Below are 13678 nucleotides of genomic sequence, written 5' to 3' on the forward strand. Positions count from 1 at the left end.
TTGCATGTATCTGGTGTCCTTGGTCCATAAATTAGAGTCTGTTCTAGTGTTACCCATGCATGTCCAAGCTATACTCCCTTTACTGAACTTTGCTCTGCACAGTATTGTTCTGTGTTTAATCAGGCTTTTTACAAATCCAAGGACACTGGATAATGCATGAACTAAAAAAAACTAAAAAAGCTCAAAAGCACAAAAACTACATGAAAGTACAACACAAAATTAATATGAATGCAAAACGAAGTCCTAGAGGCTAAATTGATTTGTAATAACTAGTAAAAAAGTTTAAGTTTAACTTTTTTATATATAAATAGACATTTGGATTTTCTGTCCAAGAAAGACAATGAACTCAAAAATGGTAAATATTTTGGTGTGAAACCAGTGTGATATGTTTTGGTGACGGAAGCTCCACAACACAATCTTGATAGTGACAAGACCGATACTAAAAATGGGATGAGTAAATGGGGGGGGGGGGGGGGGGGGGGGATATATATATATATATATACATAAAATCTAAATATATAAAATTGCATTATGTAGCTATTTAATGTAAAAAAAAAAAAAAAAAAGTATTTCCCTAAAGTATTTGTACATCAGATTACCACAAGTACGAACAATACAGCATCCAGACACACTGCAAGCCAGAGTACAGTCCTCAACAACTACCTTAGTCTATTGTCTGTGTCTTTGTGATTGAAAAGTACACTAGCAGTTCAGGAGAGCAGCTGTCTGTCTAGGCTACTGTGTCATTTCAAGAGTTTTGACTGTTCACTTTAATTTTGTTCTCGTTTACCGTATATTTCCTAAATATGTTAGTGTAGAGAAAGGGTCTGCTGTCATGTATTCAGTGTCTGGCGTACATTTGAGGGAGGGGGCTCACTGGAAAACAAGGATGTGAATTCATAACGCTGCGAACCAGGAAGACGGACACGAAACTTAAATTTCGATGTGGGACTAGTATCCGCGCCTTATCTTTGGATTGAAGTAATGTATTAAACATTGTTAAAACGGAAATTATAAAACGCGAACGACACCCCCCTCCCTTTAAGCAAAGGTCAAAGTTCACAGGAAGCTGGGGGGCTGCCATTTTTCCCCCTGCTAACATGTTAAATGCTAAAAAGGCGAGGAGTGGTGGTCGCTGCTGAGTAGTTCTGTTTATTGGGTGTTTGCCGTTCGTTTGGCTTTGTCTACCTCTTCCGTCGTATGCGTTAGGCTCGGTTGTTAAATAAAGGCGGCATGGAGAGGACAGAACAGCCGTGGAATTCCTCCTACACGTACCAGGTGAGCAAACACAGCGCCGAGATGCTACACAACCTCAACAGCCAGAGAAAAGATGGAGGCAGGTTTTGTGATGTTATCTTGCGCGTCGGAGAGGAGAGCTTCCCCGCGCACAAGGCGGTGTTGGCGGCGTGCAGCGAGTATTTTGAGTCGGTGTTCAGCTGTCAAACGGAAGACGACAGCCAGAGCAAAGAGCTGGAGATGCACACGATTAGCCCCAAAGTTTTCCGAGACATCTTGGACTTCGCGTACACGTCTAAGATCGTGGTGCGTCTGGAGTGCTTCCCGGAGCTCATGACCGCGGCGAAGTTTCTGCTCATGCGATCCGTCATCGAGATCTGTCAGGAGGTCATCAAACAGTCCAACGTGCAGATCCTCGTGCCTCCTTCCCGAGGAGGCGAGCACAGTCTGTTCAGGGCCGCTGAGCAGCTGTCATATCCCCTGCCCGTGGACATGTCAAACGGGAGCGTGTCTAACGGCGCTGTGTTTACCGACAACAATGACAGTGACAGTGGCGATCCGACGCAACCGAGTAATAAATCGCAGGCGGCCGCTCCCGGAGCACCAGCCACCGATCACTTAGCTGTTTCCCCGCTGGAGTTTCCCAACAGCGACGGCGCCAAGCGAGCTAGAGGGAGACCCAAAAAAGAGCCCACAACAGAGCCGATCACTTACAATAACAGCACTGCTCAAAGCGAAAATGACGGCATTTTCTCGTGCGGGGTTTGTGGTAAGATGTTTCCAGACGACGTCCAGTTGAGAAACCACGAGATGCAGCACGGGACGTTCACTGGCGGGGTGAGCACGGGAGTGGAGCTGGTCGCTGTGGACGGCCCGACGATGGTCTCTCATCCCCAGTCGAAGTTTCAGGAAAACGGTCTGCCCGCGGACAACCGTAAACGCGAGAGGACGAGACGACACGTCGCGTGTGATCTGTGCGGGAAGGTCTTCCGTGACGTCTACCACCTCAACCGGCACAAACTGTCACATTCGGGCGAGAAACCGTACGCGTGTCCGGTGTGCGGGCTGCGCTTCAAACGCAAGGATAGGATGTCTTACCACGTGCGGTCTCACGACGGCTCGGTGGGTAAACCGTATGTCTGTCAAAGCTGCGGTAAAGGTTTCTCCAGGTGAGTGCAGTCATTTATAGATGCATTTATTACAAATATAGCATTCGCTTATGTGTTTGTGTCATCATCATAAATTGTTTGTGTGATGTTTTTGTAGGCCAGACCATCTGAATGGACATATTAAGCAGGTTCACACCACAGAGAGACCTCACAAATGTCAGGTGAAAAATACTAAACTTTATGTACTTGTGTTGTTTTAAATGTGTATGACTTTCTTTCAGAAAGTGAATTTCTGGAATTATTTTCCAGGTACTTGTTTATATATATTGAAAGTGACATAGGAATGTCATACTCCAAAATGACAAAAAGCACCATAAAGTACTATAAATATGGTCCATACAAATTATGAAGCCATATGAAGCTTTGTGTGAGAAACAGACTTGGGACCAGATGCATAAACATAGACAGTATCTTAAGAACGTCTCCGGTTATGTACGTAATATCAGTTCCCTGAAAGGAGGGAACTTGATAGGGAACTACTTTGACTTACTAGTAGGTATCCAATTGATAACCAGTCTTAATGCTTTGATTTTTTTTTTTTTATTAATTTTTTTTATTAATTTTTTTATGTAACTGACTTGAAAATATTTTGACCAGTCTTGCAGAAAATGTTAGTTGACTTAAGACTACTCCAAGCACTATATGTAACTGCCCCCTGAATTTTAATTGTTTTTCACTTAAATTCTTGGCGCAAGAGCAATTTTTTTTTCCAGTTAATTTAATTAATCGCTTTTTGAATCTATTTAATTAATCAGTTGCTGCAGTTCACAAATCTGCTCTCACTTGCTGCGTCCTACGTAATTCTCATGCTATCCATCTTAAATAATATTACATTTTAGAATTAGTGTTTTCCAAATCTTAGTATGTTGAAATTAGTATTCCAAAGGTATACCCTGGTAAATAAATGAAATTACCTGAAATGTGGAGTGTGTACATGTGAGGACGTTTTAAGATTACAGTGAGAGGATGCAAGTAACTATGTGACAGAGTGGTCTATTAAAACTATTTCTCAAAACTAGTCTACTCTTCTGCTACACACTCAAACGTATGTACTTTTTCTTAACAGAAAAATATATACTTTTAGGGTATAGTATAAATTGGTGAATTAAGATGCAACAAATGACTCATTCACAAACCAGATAGATCAGATTAGTTTAACTTGTAGTTGTTATCATGCTACATGCTGGACAAAGCCAAAGTACAGTTGAATTATCTGTTAGTCTGTTAGTTTAACTTTGCAAAAACCTGACTGGCATGATTTTAGTTGGACTGCAATACAACTTTTAAAGTGCATGTAAAAACACTGTGGTCACAGTGGTCAACAATTTGCAACAGGCGATGATTATCAGTAAATAATGACTTAATGTCGGCATGAAACTTAGAATTATCTTCTGTACCCTACTGTGACATCTAGAAAAACTTTTTGGAAAAAGAAAAAATGCAGGGTGGGACTTGATTTAGTTTTTTGAAAATCGTCTGTACTAATGTTCTTGATTTTAAAAATTACAATAGTACATGAATTTAAAAAAGTGATGTGCACAGATAATTTTTAGTAAACACTGCAATATTCTATAGAAAAAAAATAATAATTAATGGTGATATAACATTTTTGTTGGTTCTTCACTCAAAGCTATAATATAATTTGGCTCCAAAATATTTGCAATATGTAGCACACAAGTCATATTGACCACGTTTAGGATGGGATGATCCTTTAATAATGCCTTTTTATTGTTTCGGATGTTGTTTTGACAGCCCAGGTCCTCATTCAGATTCATTCTATGTAGAAGATTGGAACTGAAATATTCTAAACCATATCTTGAAATGTCTCAGATTTGCAATGCATCCTTCGCAACACGAGACCGCCTGAGGTCACACCTGGCGTGCCATGAAGATAAGATACCATGTCAAGTGTGTGGAAAATTCCTCCGGGCTGCCTACATGACCGACCACTTGAAAAAACACAGTGAAGGACCTCATAACTACTGTGGAATATGCAACAAAGGTACTGGTCAAACATGCATTTTAATTAACTAATGTTTCAAAAGCTTATATAGAAAGCAGAACATGTGCTGTGAATTTATACGAAATACGCAGCTAATGATCCATGTTTTTATTCCCAATGGCACCATCCTTAATAAGTTAGTTTAGGTTCAATGCAGTAAACTGTCTAAGGGAAAAAAGGCTAAAGTTTTAAATAGTAGTACTTAAAAGGTTCGTGGCATGTACTTTGTCATAGAATAAACCTCTGATTAATAAGACTGAGTATTGTTTTGCTTTTTGTTTTATTGTTTGTATTTGTTTTTCCTACTTGTTCTTCCGATGGTCTCAGGTTTTTCTACTGCATCCTACTTAAAGGTGCACATAAAAACGCACCACAGCTCGTCCATGCTCCCTTCCTCTGCAGCACATCAGTTCCCTGAACCTCGCACCAACAGACCACAGATGCACAACGGCGCCCCCTACCACTCAGGACGCCAGTGCGCAGTGGAAGGCAAGCAAGCCTCTCCCCACAGCGTCAAATTGTTGCTCGCTCACTTGCTGTCTTTTTCACTGCTGCTAATCAGATGCTGCATCTGCTTGCACAGAAACTCACCCGCATACACAGATTGTAGCGCTGCACATCTTTCATTTAATGCAGCAGGGAATCAGGGTTATGTTGTTTAGAATTTGGCTGTTCTCCCCTATCACAACATCTTTCAGGACTTTTCTCTCAGTGGATGAGAAAGGATTTGTTGCTGAAAGTATGGGTTGTGTTTCACTTTTTAAGAGGAATGCTAGGATGAATTTCTTTAGCTCAGATAGTAGAGTTGTGCAAAATGGATACCAAAATGGGCAATTGTAATGATACCTTTGTATAACTGATGAAGTATTGCATATGTAGAGTTGTAATTTTGTAAACTTTAGGGTTTTTGATTATAATGTACAGCTGCCAGATGTAAATTATAAGAAAGTTATACATTTAAAGGAGTTGTTCACCCTAAAATGGAAATTTGCTGGAAATGTATTCACCCTTAGGCCAAGATGTAGATGAGTTTGTTTTTGCATTGGAACAGTTCTGGAGAAATGTAGCTTTACTTCACTTGCTCACTAATGAATCCTCTGCAGTGAATGGCTGCCATCAGAATGAGAATGAGTCCAAACAGCTGTTAAAAGCATCTTAATATTCCACAACTGATCCACATGACTCCAGTCCATCAGTTAACATCTAGTGAAGTAAAAACAACAACTTTTTTTTTTTTTTTTTTACTTGAAAGTTGAAACCATTACTTCTGTCCAAAATACAAGTCTATAATTTGTTAAAATTGTTATTTTTGATTACTTGTGAATTATTGTGATGTATTTATTACCTCTTTGGGCTCTAATTCTGATGGCACCCATTCACTGCAGACCCAGATCCATTGGTGTGCAAGTTTCTCCAGATCTGTTCCAATGGACAAACTCATCTACAACTTTCATTTTCAGTTTGGGTGAACTATTACTTCAAGTATCTTCAGTGGTCGTGATTTTAAATAAGATGAATTTAGAGATACAGTTGATTTAAGACATGAGTTAAATAATAGATGCAGCCCTATCAATCAGCTTTGTCTGCTAGTCACTTACATTGCTGCTGACCAATTTAGCATGGCCATGTGTCCCATTCTGTGTGGCTTACTATCATCTCCATCAAGTGCTGGCATAATGAAAGCATTTTTGATCAATCATTCATGCATGTCCACATAAGTGCATATGTACACGCTGTACATTGTTTCTGTGGATTTAATGGACCTTTTTCAAACAATTATTGCCATAGAATCCAGCAGCTTGTGATTGGGAATGTCTTTATTGAACATGATGGGAAACATTATGGAGACCACTTTTTTTCTTCTTCTAAAGGAAGTGTTCTAGAATATTTCCATGATTCCTTAGTAATGGAAATGCCAAGAATTATTAAGATGAAATGTTTTTCTTGTTTCAAGTGAGTTAATAGGCAAAACGTAATGCAGAAATAAAGCAGAAAAGCAGCATTAACTTTACATCAGTACAGAATTGCCATTACAATATCACTCCAACAGTATCATCGAGCTGCTGGCTTGGCATGTAATGAAAGAAAAAGATTCATTCATTTAAAAGTAATTTTTTGTCATTTTAGCTTTGAACAAACAATTTTCACAGTTTCTGAACTGATGTGAAGCTAGTGGTCATCTGACTGTATTGACTGCGAATTGTCCCCCTTGGCCTCTCTGTCTGTTCCTTTATCCATATCACTTACCTCTTGGGGCGGTTACTGGCGGTGTAGACCTTTGCACCAGTCGCCGTCTCCTGGTTACCTTTCCAGAGACCGAGGGGTCTTTTCGGGGGCTAACTGGGCCAGTTCTACCCCAGCCCGTCCCTCCGGCCCTGGGCCTGCAGCCTGAGCTGCTTCTGGGCAAGTCAGGTCCAACTCCCTATTTCTGGGAGTGCCGCTCTTCTGGAGCACCAGGGTTTCCACTTCACGGACCTCTTACAGGTCAGTACGGCTGTTTGGAGGGTGGCAATGTGGTGAGCCAAAGAACTGAGGTTGTCTGGATGCTGAAACTAATAAGTTTGGCACAAATATCGGCTAAGCACTTAAGTTCTTACGTAATAATTGGCTCGTCAGCATTTTGCTCATGCTTTTGTCTGGTGGTTCTCAATGCTGCTTGATTTTCATCTGTTTACATTAACAGTACCCACATCTGACCTCTTTTGTTTTTCGTAGTTTATACTTTGGAAGAACTGGATTGTATTTAATAATAGTTTCAAGGGGCCATAAAATAAATGCCCTGTAGCCAGCTTAAATTATATATATTTGTTTGAGTACAAAATAGTGGAATAGAGTTAAAGACACGAATGTCCTTATTGTAGACACTTTATATCCTGTACTTACTGCTTATTGCACTTATGGTTAGATGCTTACTGAATTTCGTTGCCTTGTACCTTACATGTGCAATGACAATAAAGTTGAATGGAATCGAATCTAAAGAGCATGGAACTCTAGACCATTGGTACTCAACATCTTGCTCATAGAGATTCAATGTGACTCGTTAATGACAGTGTTGTAGCACAAGTTCTCATTTTTCCCTAATAAGGTGCTTCTAAGCCAATCAGAAATGATCTTTGGTCTCATGCCCTGAAGTGTCACTTTGTTATTGGCAGCTATACATGTGGGGAAAAAAGCACAAAAAAATATTAAAGTTTTGGGTATCAAGTTTCATGATTGGTATTGGGAAAGTGTCTACTTTGTGCCGAAGAAGTCTAAGAAGCTATACTTAAAAAACGAAAATTGTCATCATTTACTCATCCCCATGTTGTTCCAAAACTGGATTTTTTTTTTCTTTTTTGAACATAGAATACTTTTTTTTTTCTTATCCATACACTATAAATCAATAGGCTCCAATGTTGTTCGGTTCCCAGATTTCTTCAAAAAATCTTCTATGGTGTTCCATGGAAGGAAGAAATTCATACAGGTTTAGAACAACTTGAGGGTGAGTAAATATTGGCAGAAATGATGAAAAAAATAATTTGTCATTTTTGTTTCCAAACTAAAGTTAAGTGCCACTGCTCTAGACCCTAGAGGTACTCAGCGGACTGAATAATCTGAATCAGAATTATATTTCCTTTAGGAGCTGTACACAATAGAATACAGTTTCCCTTAATTAAAGATTCAATTTCTCTTTCTTAACCAAAGTATAACAGCACCAAAAAAAATTAGACCCGCCACAATATAATGCTCAGTGATAGACAAGCTAGTAGTTTTTGTGGTCATGAGAGTTAATTTTTTAGATATGTTGCTAAATGTGAGGCTCCTTCTCTCTTCCTATATATCTCTCTGTCCCCCTCCTTCCCTGATATCCCCTTCCCCACTCCGTGTTTACCTCAGACGGGCAGGAGAATGCTGGGAAATGCCCCCATCAGGATTCTGATGGATCGGATGCAGTTTTCGGGGACCTTTCCAACGGAACGGACCTCAAAGCTGAACAGAAAGTTGAGGGAGAAGAAATGGAGGTGACATCTTTCATCTTCAATGGCCAAGCTGAGGATGCAGTGACCTCGCCGGGGGGATCCAAAAACATCCAAAAAATGGACCAAGAAAAGAAGTTTGCCTGCGGCGACTGCGGCCAGACTTTCCGCACAAAGTCTTACCTCAACAAGCACCATCACCGGGTTCATAAGAAACGTGCTGCAGCCGGGTCCGGTCTCGGTGATCTCGGCTCACCTTTTTCTCCCCAACAGAATATGTCACTTCTTGAATCCTTTGGTTTTCAGATCGTCCAGTCGGCCTTTGCCTCCTCACTAGTGGACTCTGAGATGGGCAGCAGTGGAATTGGTTTAGGGGACAAATGACCCCTTTGAGACACAGACATTTCTTCTAACCTTTTTGGATAACCAAACGTTTGATAACTGCGAGTTTATTCTGTTGTCTCATACTCCTTGACGCCATACGTAGACTACTTTTTTTTTTCACATTTCTTACTATTGTAATGTTTGTTAATGTTTTGACTTTGCCGTCATGGATGCCATCTTGGTGTGAAGCAGCTAATCTGTTTATTCCACTTTGGACAAATCCTCAATTTCATTGGTCTATCCTGATTTTTTTTATTTTATTATATGTATATTGGGTATTTTTTGACACGCGTGTATCTCAGCTTCCAGATGGTGGATTGAGGATGATGTTTGCTTTAAAAGACAAACTGATCCCCCAAACTTTTTTAGAATTTACCTCTAGTTTATCAGTGCCCAGACTTACCTCACCAAGAAGCAGAACAATAGCAAGTGTTACAATTTTAACAAAATCTAAACGAAACAAAAGTTTTCACAATCAGAAAACATTGAGTCATTTACGCAACTGTTGTAGTCCAATGACCTTTAACCTACAGCAACCAGTCATAACATATAAATGTTTTAGACTTTTGCTGAAGGAATTACTTTGACAAATATTTAAATGAATTGAAATCCTTGAAAACTTCAGGCCAAATAATGGCTGTTATCTCTGTATAATTTTTTTTTTTTTTTTGGTGTTTCTTTGTTTCCATGTTTTGAGACAAATGTCCAACAGGGACCAATTTCAGGTTTCACAGTAAGATATAGCAAGAAGTAAAGAATATATTTTATTAACTTATTGATACCGGTGTCCAAGTCTCCTTTAAGAAAAGGTATATATTGAGTTTTGTTGCGACGTGCTATTTTCTTGAATCATGCAGCCGACAGGAGGACAGCGTGAGAATGATGACGTGTATATGAGTACACGTATGTATGCTGCAGTCTCTCCAATGTCCTTTATCTCTAGAATGTAATATATACAGAGGGCTTTGTAATCTTTTTTTAATATATCAAGAGTTTTTCTAAGTGGTTCAGTACATTCCTGCTTAACTTAAAAGTCTTGTCACTATACATGACATGTAACATTCATATATATAAAACAAATATGTATATATGTATGGCCATTTATATCATTTTATGTAAACGGGGTTCTTGTATATAGATTTTCCTTGGCCTTGTTAAATGAATGGATTTTTTTTTCTTTCTTGGAAGAGTAAGTTTTAAAATAATTATTTTAAGTTGATACTGACAAATCCATCATTTTGTTGTGTCTGTATTATTATGCAAGTATTTGAGTGTGTATCTAGTGTTAGACTTATTCTAAATGCAGTGTTAATGCTGGTTTCTTTTCTTTTTCTTTTACCCTGCAGGTTATTAGTATAGTGTACAGTAAATGTATTTGGAATGGCAGTTTGTACAGTGTTACAGGAGTGTTGCAAGCGGTCACTTAAGATGGAAGCTATAGATGACATTGTACACACAAATCTTTATTTTATTACCATATGTACTTGTTCGACTTAATGTTTTCATGCACAGCCGTAAAATCTGAAGCGGACTGATCTGGGCAGTGGAAAACCTGCAGGTTTCTTTGCTTCAGCTTGCTTATTTGACTAATCATTGCTAATATCAGCTCATAACATCTGTTAATTGATTGCAATGTTATGCTTCTAATAGTAACAATCATTGTCCATTGCCCAGTAAGTGTGATTTGAATATTTGCTGCCCTTATTTATTTATACATTTTAACTTGTAGGGATTTGGTCTGTTATTTTTGTTGCTGTCGTTATTTGTCTTGTATGGTGTTCTGGCTTATTACATCACTGGAGACATTTGTTTGTTTGTTTTCTTGCTTTTGTATTTGTATATTTGTATGTTGCAAAGTGCCTTCCCAGTACTGATTGTGAACAGCGATGGGTAGGAAAAATCTGTCATTTAAAGGACCTATCTTATGAAAACCATATACAAACAGAGTTTCATTGACACTTTTGTATAAAGACATGCACATAGAATTTTTGTCTGTTTGGTATTCTACCTTTTTTTTCTGACAAAATGTTGTTTCTCTGCAATTTGTCACAACCTTGATCAATTTTTGGACATTTGGATAGAAGCATACTTTTCTATTGATGTTTGTTTTTGTACACTGTTTTTTTGTGTCTCTGTCTATTTGGCACAGAGATGGGTATAAAATAAAATTGTATTTGAGAATTTTCTTTCTTGTGATTTTTATTTATTTATTTATTTTTTTCAGTGTTTTTATTTTTTTGTACAAAATGTGACTAGTAATCTTTTGTGAAAACAATCATGTAGGTTTTCATTATTTCATACTTGACGGGTGAAAAATCCAATCATAACACATACATTTTATATGTATAAGATTAGTAAGCGAGGATGATGTGGTAAGAAGGCCAAAATGTAGCAGAAAACCAAAGTTATGCTTTTCATTATTGCTAATATTGTGCATACCTTTATGCATACACAAACCTTTGCATGAGTGCTGCCATGATTCCAAAGCCAATCAGTTTCTTGCTCCTTGTCTGATTGAAAGTCAAAATTATAAAGAAACTCAAGTAAGGGCCCAGTAACGAAGACTTGTTTTATTGACACCAGCAGCTACCGTCGGGTCATCTGGCTGGAATGAGAAGTAGAGTTGGGTGTCATCAGCATAGCAGTGATAAGAAAAGCCATGCTTCTGAATTACAGATCCTAAAGATGTCGTGTAGATGGAGAAGAGAAGTGGTCCAAGTACTGAGCCTTGAGGAACCCCAGTAGCAAGGTGGTGTGACTTTGAAACATCACCCCTCCAAGACACACTGAAGGATCTGTCAGAGAGGTAGGACTTAACCCACAGGAGAGCAGTTCCAGAGATGCCCATCTTTCTGAGGGTGGACAGGAGAATCTGGTGATTAACAGTGTCAAAAGCAGCAGACAGGTCCAGTAAGATGAGTACCGAGGATTTTGAAGCTGCTCTTGCTAGTCGCAGGGCTTCAGTAACCGAGAGCAGAGCAGTCTCAGTTGAGTGGCCACTTTTGAAGCCAGATTGGTTGCTGTCCAGGAGGTTGTTCTGTCCAAGGAACATAGAAAGCTGGTTGAACACAGCTCGCTCAAGTGTCTTTGCAATGAATGGAAGAAGGGATACCGGTTTGTAGTTTTCAAGAAGCGCTGGATTTAGAGATGGTTTCTTGAGCAGTGGGCTTACCCGAGCCTGCTTGAATGCTAAGGGAAATGTTCCAGAGTGAAGAGAGGAGTTGATAATGTGAGTAAGTGAAGGTATGACTGAGAGATCGCTTGAAGGAGGTGAGTGGGGATAGGATCAAGTGGACAAGTAGGAGGATGATTGGACAGGAGAATTTTGGAGACGTCCATCTCTGAGAGTGGGGAGAAGGAGGATAAAGAGTGTGCATCGGTCATTGTGAAGTTGTCCTCAGTCTGCGGTGTGGAGAATTGGTCACTGATGGATCTTGTCTTATTTGTGAAGAAAGCTGCAAAGTCGTCCGCTGTAAGAGTTGATAGAGGAGGTAGAGGCGGCGGATTAAGAAGAGAAGAGAAAGTCTTGAAGAGTGTCTGAGCGTCACAGCAGCTGTTAGGATGTTTTAGCTGTGAAGACATTTGCAGAGAAGGAAGAGAGGAGAGATTGATACACACTGAGGTCCGTAGAGTTTTTTGATTTCTGAGTTTAGAGCGATGTTTTTGCCCTGAGTTTAGAGCGATGTTCACGGAGAACCTCGGACAGCCAGGGGGCAGATGGGGCAGTGCGTGCTGGTCTAGACAACAGTGGGCAAAAGTTGTCCAAGCAAGATGTTAAAGTGGAGTGTCCGTAGCACTGTTCGTGTCCAGAGCAGTAAACTGAGAGAGTGGTGGAAGAGAGGATGAAACCACAGCAGATAGGCGAGATGGAGAGAGTGAGCGTAGGTTCCGTCGAAAGGTGACCTGCGTTGGAGTGTGTGCCACTTCAGGAGTAAGTGCTAGGTTAGCAGTAATGAGGAAGTGATCAGAGGTGAGCAGAGTTTTGAATTTATGCATATTGTTTTCAATGAAAAATTCTTTTCTTGCATAATGCGGTACAGCACTGCTTATTTTGTGTTTCCATTTGTATTAAATAGCTGGGCAGTAGAAAATGTACAGGAAATGCAGAAAGATTTGAAATGTTGGATATTTAACTTGAAAGAACAGCAGTGTGAATCAGGGCTGAAGTGCAATGGATGAATAAATAAACCATTTAAATGAATCCTTTTTCTTTTTTTTATGCTTTAAATGTATGTACCTCTGTTGAAGAGGATGTTTAACTTTCCTAAATTTGCAATTCTGGTGAAGTGTTTTAATTATTTATGATGATTACTATGATGAGTAGACTATATATGAATTCACTTTCAGCAGCACAATCCGCTAGTATAGATCCATTGGTATGAAGCAATAATTTTATATTTTGACATTTCTATAAAAAATTGTACAATGTCCAATCATAAGCAAATACCTAAGCACCAACTAGCTGAAAATGTGTCCCATTTTACCTGAAAAAGACATGGAATATTTAACACGGTCTACCAAAAAGTGTTCTACTTTTGCTCACTTCACCCTAATTTTAATAGCTAACCCATTTCATTATACCCAAAAACCAACTGATCTGTTGTATTAGAATTTTCTTTTTTAATGAACAACTTCAGTATTAATAACTGTGATAAGGATAACACATGAATGTCTGTAGATTTTTAACAGCCCAGTCCAGTACAAAACTACATTAAATGAGTCAGCTGGGTAACTGGTGACCCAAAACAATTTGTATCTTCAAAGTTGGCAGAAGTTTAGGTAGGGTTGCCATTTTGTGCAGAAATAAGCAACAGATTTAGCAGAATAGCCTTGTTAATCTATTCTAAACACCAGCCAGAATCACGTGTTCACTGTGAACTAAAGCTCTCTGTTGTAAGAAAAGCTTCAGGGGTTCACCACTGTAAGAGTGT

At 39.2% G+C, this 13678-nt stretch overlaps 1 protein-coding gene across 3 annotated transcripts; it reads left to right on the forward strand.

The window, feature by feature from the left end:
• The first annotated feature begins 936 nt into the window (after positions 1-936).
• LOC128015793 (POZ (BTB) and AT hook-containing zinc finger 1) lies at positions 937-10928 on the forward strand. 3 transcript variants are annotated; one of them, XM_052599923.1, is made up of 6 exons: positions 937-2405; positions 2503-2566; positions 4236-4407; positions 4735-4896; positions 6682-6891; positions 8284-10928. In XM_052599923.1, the coding sequence occupies exons 1-6, from the start codon at positions 1234-1236 to the stop codon at positions 8745-8747; spliced, it is 2244 nt and encodes a 747-aa protein (XP_052455883.1). In that variant the 5' UTR covers positions 937-1233; the 3' UTR covers positions 8748-10928. The 3 variants fall into 3 exon arrangements, with proteins under 3 accessions (XP_052455883.1, XP_052455885.1, XP_052455886.1); XM_052599925.1 differs by lacking the exon at positions 6682-6891 and having other exon boundaries at positions 938-2405; XM_052599926.1 differs by lacking the exons at positions 4735-4896; positions 6682-6891 and having other exon boundaries at positions 939-2405.
• The last annotated feature ends 2750 nt before the right edge of the window (positions 10929-13678 follow it).

Source organism: Carassius gibelio, chromosome A6 (assembly GCF_023724105.1).
Source record: "Carassius gibelio isolate Cgi1373 ecotype wild population from Czech Republic chromosome A6, carGib1.2-hapl.c, whole genome shotgun sequence".
In the NCBI taxonomy this organism is placed as follows: domain Eukaryota; kingdom Metazoa; phylum Chordata; class Actinopteri; order Cypriniformes; family Cyprinidae; genus Carassius; species Carassius gibelio.